The sequence below is a fragment of the Aegilops tauschii genome, chromosome 3 (genome assembly GCF_002575655.3).
Source record: "Aegilops tauschii subsp. strangulata cultivar AL8/78 chromosome 3, Aet v6.0, whole genome shotgun sequence".
Lineage (NCBI taxonomy): Eukaryota > Viridiplantae > Streptophyta > Magnoliopsida > Poales > Poaceae > Aegilops > Aegilops tauschii.
The window spans coordinates 160035028-160043577 of NC_053037.3; the positions used below are offsets into that span (position 1 = coordinate 160035028).

An 8550-nucleotide genomic window follows, 5' to 3' on the forward strand; every position below is an offset into this window, starting at 1 on the left:
GTAGAAGATGATGAAGTCCTTCCTCAGATCGAGCACAATGTGGTATCATCGCCTGTTCTCATGAACAGTGAACTCATCAGCATTGGTCGTCCCTTGACGCCAATCGCTCAAGATGATTCATGGGCTGATCACCCTCAAGACTCCCCCCGTCAAGAAGAAACACCAACTACTCCACAACTCAAGTCACCACTCCGGTGCTTGAAGATGATGACTTTGAGGCCCAACCTACTCCATCTCCACAAGCGTCGCCAGCGTTCCGCAGGCTTTGCAAAGGACCAAGGCCACAGGTCACTCTGTCAAGTGCTCCAGAAGGAGAAGAGCGCCAATCAGTAGCACGCCAAGTATTTCCTGAAGCCTCTCCTACTGCGAACATCCCCGTGTCTGAAGCCAAAGCGGCTGAAGATATTCCGGCTGCATCAGCCGATGAACAAGAAGAACCAAGTATTGAAGAAGAACGTGTTGCTACACCCCCAACCAACCCTGAAGTTGTTCTCGAGGAGAACGTGTCCGACCCTCCAGCTACTCGAGTGGAGATTGATAACATTGAGGCGACCACCAACACCAACACTGAAGCCAATGACGTTGTCATGGCTGAAGCTAATGTGGCGCCTGAAGTTAATGTGGCGCCTGAAGTTAATGTGGTGCCTGAAGTGATTGCACCTGAAGCCAATGCTGCACCTGATGCAAATCTGCAGCCTGAAGTCAATGACACTGCTCCTGTACCGCCTCCAAGGCCACACACAATCGAGCAAGCATATGATCATGGTCAGCTGGTCACTGTCAGATGGCCCATTCTGGTTCCTCCGCCTGCTGCTGGTCCTCAATTAGACTACCATGTCGAGCACATGCCTCAGGTCCAGAAGCCTAAGCCAAGGTTGCCCAGGTTTCCAGGTACTGCCACTTCACCAGGGTCATTCAATGCCAATGGCTTCATTGCGCACAACACTTTCTTTGATAGCGCCAAGAACCCCTATTCCAAGCCAAGGATTTCATCTGATCGGTTCTGGAGCTATCAGCAGCGCAGCTACTACTCTTGTGTTCTCTATGATCAAGGGCGCATCTTCCCTCATATGCGTCTTGACTGTGAAGCCATTGCTGGACTGCCGTGCTTAGAAGAAGCCCTTGACTGCTTCCGTGATGCTGGTCTTCTGAACTTTGTGACTGATAAAGAGCATTGGAATGAAGACCTTCTGCTACAATTCTATGCTACCCTCCACATTCGCGGCTACAACAGGGATCCGAAGACTTGGGTCCTTGAGTGGATGACAGGCAATGTCCATCATGAAGCCAAAGCTCTTGATATCATTGAGCTACTTGGCCTGCCCACTCTAGGTGAACTCTTCAAGCCTGGTTGTCATCTTCACCGCAATGCATTGGAGAGCATTTTTCAGAAGCCAGAGCCCAACATGAGCCAAATGCTGAGCATGATGAAGCCTCTGCCTCGCGATGCTGAATACCCTCGAGAGTTCTTTGTTGAAGACCTAGAGTATCTGCCCCGAACAATCTATCATATCATAAGGCGAACTCTATGGCCCATCAAGGGACATTCTTCTGCAGCGAAGCTTGAAGGAGCAATGAAGACATTGGTCTTCTATATCTTCAATGGCATCAGCTTCAATGCTCAAGACTTCTTTATCAGACAATTAGCTGCATCAGGCTCCGATCTCTTTGGTATGAAGTTCTACGCTCCATGGGTTATGCGCCTTATCAAGCTTCATTCAGCTGTCAACTATCAGCCTTCTGCTCGCAACCATCTGATATTTTTGCCAGAGGTTGATATGTTAGTTGAAGCCATATACCCAGAGCCTGCCAAGGAGCCTGTTTGTCTTCACAATGCTGATCACCAAAGCTTCACACAGCCCATTGAAGGAGTTCAGGCCGTCACTCATATTTATCCTTTGGCTGGCAATACACGTGGCCCTCATCGTGCCAATACTGAAGCCACTGAGAGCACAATTGCGCAAAGGCCTCGAAAGCGATCTCGTGTCCTCAGTGACCGAGAGCTCCTCGTCGCCCTTCATCAGAAACAGGATAAGCATCACTACTGGCTGAAGCGGCAGATGCAAAGCCTCTTGGTGGATGTCAATCGCATTCGCAACCTTGCCACCAAGAATGCCTTTGTCATTCATGAAACCTGTCGGAGGTCATGGAAGAGCTTGACATTGCTGAGTGCTGAAGCAGATCTTCAAGACGATGGCTTCACTGAAAGATTCAAGTTTGACTCCACTCCTCCAAGGAATGTTGTCTTGCGTCGGACTCCCTCTCTTGAAGACTCTGACTATTCCTCCTCAGCTGCAACGGTGAATGCCAGAGTCATAGATGATCAAGATGATGCTACTTCACCACCTCCAACTTCGGCGCGTATCGACACTGCACCAAGTTTTTCTGCACCGCCAAACGCCAACGACGACCCTGCAGCTTCTCCTACTCCTTCTGGGAATGAGTAGAGGCTCTATGTCTTCAAACCTAACTGACAAAAAGGGGAGAATCATATGAGTTGATAGTCTTCAAGCGGGTCCATATGGGCGGTTGCTTTATATTTTGCCTAGTGTTTACAACTCTCGCTGCTTTTGATACATTTGGTTCTTTGAGTTGTAACACTTAAACTTGATGGTCGTCTGCTACTTGTTTGCTATTCTGTGATGCGATGATAAATTCCGCATGTGCGATGATAAATCCCGCACGAAGTCATATTGCAGACGTCCATTTTTCATTCTGCATGTCATTATCTTCGTTATATCAAATCATGCATGATGAATTGTCTTCATAAGTTGAAAAGGATCTCCACAAGTACAACCTGCCATGTGCATTTGCATTCCAAAAGCAAATTACTTATATGCACATCTTCAGGGGGAGCCTGTTGCTACTTATGAAGACAATACCTTAATCCTTTACAATTTCACATACTTTTATCCCCGTTGAAAACTTCAACCAGTTTGTCATCAATCACCAAAAAGGGGGAGATTGTAAGTGCATCTAGTGCCACCCCTAGTTGGTTTTGGAGTATTGACGACAAACCTGGTTGAGGGACTAATGTGTTTGTGAGAATTGTAGGATAACACAGGTAGTAGTCCCTCATTGATTCGGTTTACCTACCGGAGATGACCCCTAAAAATGTATGAAGATATTGAAGATAATGGTGGTATGTGAAGATATTCACATTGAAGACTATGACTAGTGAAGACATCGCGTGAAGACTATGGAGCGCGAAGACTTAGTTGTTTCGTTGTTTCCTTTTCTTCTTTGTTGAGTCATAGGAACCACCGCACTGTTAAGTGGGGTCCAAGTGAACAAAGTCAGAGTGACTGAAGTGATGCTCAACCAAATCCTATGTCTTCGAGCGAAGACAATGAGAGCAAATCTTATCCAGAGCTGGATGAGTCAGCTTTACTTGTAGCCCAAGTCAAGCTGCCGCGTGTGTTTAAAATCTGACCGTTGGAACACGTGTCAGTTCCTTAGTGACCTAGGGTCATTTCGGACAAATCAGGTCGGGTTGCCTAGTGGCTATAAATAGCCCACCCCCTACACCATAATTTGGTGGCTGCACAGAGTTAGTGCACGGCTTTTGTCGTTTGAGAGCAACCCACCTCCGAAGCTTTTGATAGAGAGAAATCCTTGCGAGGACAAAGCCCAAACACCCAGAGCCAAAGAGTGTTAGGCAACACTGAAGTCTTTCTGTCTGCGTGACCTGAAGACTTGTTACACTTGAGGACTGTGAATCCTCCAGCCGGTTAGGCGTCGCGTTCTGAGCATCCAAGAGTCATTGTGGATCGCCGGTGAACGAAGTCTGTGAAGGTTTGGAAGTCTACCTTGAAGACTTACCAGAGTGATTGGGCGAGGACCGGGTGTCCTTATCTCAAGGGGAATAAGGTGAAGACACGGTCTTCTGAGTTGAATCTCAGCCTCCCTAACCAGATGTACAGTTGTCACAGCAACTGGAACTGGTCCAACAAATCCTTTGTCCTCACCAAGTGACTGGTTCTATCCTCTCCCTCTCTTTACTTACAGTTTGTCTTCGTGAAGTCATTGCTGGTTTGCTCTACTTGTTTGACTTCACTGTGTGACTACTATCGTTGTTTGGCTTCATACCATCTTCCATCCTGATCACTACTACCTAGCTGCTATTAGTCTTCGTGCTTTCACTTCATTGAATACTTGACTATGGCTTGCTTAGTGTAGTCTACCTTCCGCTGCATATCAATAGGTTCATCTCTATTGTTTGTCTTCGAAACTCTCACGTTTTGAAGACTTTCATAAAAATCGCCTATTCACCCCCCTCTAGTCGATAACTAGCACTTTCAGGTAGTGAGAAATTGCCATGGCAAGTTGGTTGAAGAATTCAACATAAAATTGCAGTTTGACAGCATGTTCGTTGATCATCTGAATGATTGGGTTAATTTTGCGGTGTCAGCGCAGATAAGGAAGATAGCTTTCTACTTAGATCCAAATAACCTGGGGCTTTGGGATCCTGGTCATTACGAATTTCCATTTCACCTCTTGGATAGTGAAAGCATATCACGTTTAGAGTGCATTCAACTTAGCTTTGTATCTTTGAGACCACCATCGGAATTCAGTGGTTTCCCAAGCTTAAGAAAGCTTGATCTAGAATTCGTGGATATCACTAGAAAGGATCTTGAAGTTATATTGTCCAATTGCTGCTATCTTAAATGGTTAAGCCTAGTCAGATGCTATGTGAAGGACGAGCTAAAGTTGGATTGTCCGTTGTCCAGCCTTCGACACCTAGCAGTTGTATGGTGTGACATAACCAGGATAGAACTTCCAACTCTGAAACTGGATACATTTGTATATCATGGACACATTGTTCCAATTGTTATAAATCGAGATTCCATGTTGGAAAATGCACAAGTATGGCTCTTCAAGGCAAATTTCGACGATGATGTCAGTGCAGTTCTCAATGGTATTCCGAGGGTGCAAAATCTGACGCTACAAATTTTGAAACTGGGAATAGAGGTTTGTTTCCTACAATGGCACTGAAGTTACCATTTGATTTGTAACATCATCTGGCCAATCAATCAGCTTATTTCTTTTGTCTTGCAGATGCAACCACTGTTGAATAGCACATGCATGTTTTCCCATCTTAGGTGCTTACAGTTGTTATTGGGTATAACACTTGTAGATATAAACAAACTTCCCCGTGTAGTTTCCATTCTGAGAGCAGCTCCATCTATTGAGAAGTTAGAGATCCATGTAAGTACTGTTCTTGATTCTTATGTGTCAATAGATAAAGATTTTTGGCACCATATTCTATTTGGTTTTAGCCCTTCTATCTTGTTCATGTTGATGCTAGTGTATCTATTCTTTACTTCAAATTTGTGTAATGGATTATATCATATAAATCGTGCTAATCATATATGCTACCTTGTTTTAATCTTGCAGTTTACTGCCGGTGGTAGTCATCTTTGTCTTGCGGCCAAGGGTACTGTGGACAACCCACAGTACCTTGAGCACTGTGAATATAATTATCTGAAGAGTGTGCATATGACAGGATATAAAGGGGCAAGAGGTCAACTGGAATTTCTTGTGCATGTTGTGGAAAAGGCCCCTGCGCTGGAGGCATTAACTGTGGACACAGCTCTAGAGCTTCACGATGATGATTATGTACGCATGTTTAATGTTTTGCAGAAAAAATGCATGCTCCGACCGCTAGATCTTGTCTGGGTGCAATACTTTCACCAAATGTGAAGCTTTGTGTTATGTAGGTAGGGCTGCTTCAGAAAAAACAAGCTTTGTATGATCTTATATTACATCTAAGCATACGATCTCTACTACTTCTATTTATTCTAACATGAGCAAGTCACACATATGGTCATGACCATATATATATGTTGGACGAATGGAGAAATCTAAATCTATGTAGTTAAACTTCACATTTTTATTAGCAAAATGTCATTCTATTAATTTCAGTCTAAAAAGTTAATAGCAGAGTACAAAAGCGACAACAAGATTAAACACAGTGAGATACGCTAGAAATGCAGCAACACGAAAGATCGGAGGCACTTCATCTCGTTTCTCCAGTCTTCCTAGTAGTCTTGAAAAAGAAGTACATTGACAATCTCATGTCAAATGACATGAATGAAAGAACATATGCACCCCCAAGTGCCAGATGTTTTCTGAAACCTGAAAGGAACAAACAGTTCTAAGTTCAAATATAGGTTCCATTCTAGCAGCACGGATCTTTCTCGCATTCATGAGAGCAACTATTATCCACGAGCAACATTTTTTACTTCTATTAATAACAAACTGATACAGTATGCAGAGCAGCTATATAAGATGAAAACAGTCGTGTAGATACGATCGGCTAACATATCCTCAAGACTAGAATTTACAGTGAGAGGAATTCACACTTGATGGGGATTCTTTAACCCTGGAACTTTTCATTCCTTAAATTGCTGGAACCAAATGCTGCAGGACAATGATAATGGAACCCTCCAATCTCACTATTGCAAGGTGCCGAAGAGTGCCCTGTAATCATCTTTCGCCGCTCTGTCTGCTGAACCTGAAAGAATTACACAACAGTTAGTCAGTTACTGTGCAGTACAGTTAATTGATTGGCTCTGCCATCTGCAATATTGTCATGCTTATTCACCTCCGCGGTCCAATCTCGATGACGGCATCGGCAATGGCATGGCTTCCTGTTTCACTTGACTCTGGTTCAGTCTTGATGATGGCATCGGCGATGGCATTGAGCTGGCTGCGGCCGCCGCAGCCGCGGCAAACGCCAGCGACGGCTGCTGCATGTCGTTGAACTTGAGCAGCCTGTCCCTCTCCCTGTTGGCATCGTTGCTCTTGGGGGTCTTCCTCTTGTGCCCGTTGGTATTAGGCGTCTTCTTCTTGAGCTGCACGACTGCGGGCGCGGACGGCGTGGCCTGCTCCTTGGCGTCCCTGTAGACCTCCGCCTCAGCGGCGCGAAACGCGGCGTCTAGCATGTCGCGCGCTAGCCTCCGGGCGGCCGCAGCCTCCTGTACGCTACGCTCCGCCTTCTCGCGGGCCGCGGCGGCGTCGTGCAAGGCGGACTCGTGCGAAAGCAGCGCCGCGGTGAGGAGGACGCGCGCGGAGCGCCCCTCCAGCGCGCGCCGCCCCGCTCCCGCGAGATCGTACGAGAAGGGCACGTTGTCGACGGCGGCGGCGCACGGCGGGCAGATGAAGGAGTAGGGGTCCGCGATGCAGGAGAGGTGAGCGACGAAGACGCCGCAGTTGGAGCAGGCGGCGGTGGAGCCTGGCGAGAAGTCGACGTGGGCTTCACGGGAGGAGGCGGCGTAGGCGCCGGGAAAGAGGAGGAGGAGGCAGGCGGAGCAGTAGGCCTCGGGGTTGGAGAGGAGGACGCAGGAGGAGCAGAGGCGATACGAGTCGCCGTCGAGGCGGACGTGGTGGGGGGCCCAGGAGTCGCAGCCGGAGGCGCAGCGGACGAACGCGTAGTCGTCGGGGCCTGAGGCGGCGAGGAAGGGAGGCGTCATGGCTGCAATGGCGGCTTTGGGTTGCGGGTGGGGAGGGAAGGAGTAGGGTTTCCAGGGGAGGTGGGGAGTCCGGCCGGAACGGCCTGATTGACGACGGGATTTTTGATTTTGATTTGAGTAGAGGAAAACAAATGGCAAATCTGCGATTGTGATTTTATTGGAAAATCTTATATATCTGACATCATATTTGTTGTCAGTTCGGGCGCATAGCCGTCCGATGGCAAGCATAGATGTTGGCACACGGGATGACTTGGCATTGATGTCTAGAAGCGTATGCGCCCCGCATGGTCAAGCGCGCACGGGGATTACATATCCATTCATTCCTTTCCTCTCTATATTCACGCACTCTCCTCTCAAGAGTAGTGGGCTGGTGATTTCGGCGACGATGCAGGCAGCAACGGAGACGAGGCGGGAGGCAGGTTGTGCCGGTGGCGGTGGCGCCACTGAGGAGCGCTGAGCTGGAGGTGGTCTGAGAGCCACCGGCGAGCGCCGAGGTGGTCGGGGAGGAGATCGCTAATTCTTTTAGAGATATAAAACCAATAAAACCTTCGTCAACGTAAGGAGCAAGGTGGCACAAGGTGACCGAAGAGGAGTGCGACGAATTTGTTAGTCAACATGAAAACGAAGAGTTTGAGAAGATAAGTAAGAAGAACATTGCACTGCAAGCCAGGAAGTAATTGGACCACCACTTGGGTATCTGGGGTGCTTCACGAAGATTCCTGAATGGGAGAGGGAGTAGGAGAGACATCATGCCATTGGGCAACCAATACAATTTGAGAACACCATAAAGCCATGCGGTCATAACTTCTTAAGGGACAAGAAGATGGGGGAAATAGTTATTGATTCCCTAGGAACAACATATGCTTATCCAAAATTTCTTATTTAAAACCCACTCTAACCACTCTCTTTGAATATGTTTCCTTCATGCTGAGAGGGGGGGGGGAGGGGGCGAGATGAAAGCTCTGAAGGTCCGAGTCTGAGACAACAAGACAACATTAGTTGATCAGCTGGGAGTGCCCAGGTATCTGTATGGGCGCCAACATTTGCATTGTCCGGGTGATGACCCCAATGAAAG

The 8550-nt window shown here is 47.3% G+C and overlaps 1 protein-coding gene across 1 annotated transcript; it reads right to left on the bottom strand.

Moving 5' to 3' along the window:
- Positions 1-6179: 6179 nt before the first annotated feature.
- On the bottom strand, positions 6180-7516 carry LOC120975670 (uncharacterized). Its single transcript, XM_040402341.3, has 2 exons — positions 6608-7516; positions 6180-6517 (listed from the first exon to the last, which is right to left on the bottom strand). Exons 1-2 carry the CDS (start codon positions 7473-7475, stop codon positions 6459-6461), a joined length of 927 nt encoding a protein of 308 aa, XP_040258275.1. The 5' UTR covers positions 7476-7516; the 3' UTR covers positions 6180-6458.
- Between the last annotated feature and the right edge of the window lie 1034 nt (positions 7517-8550).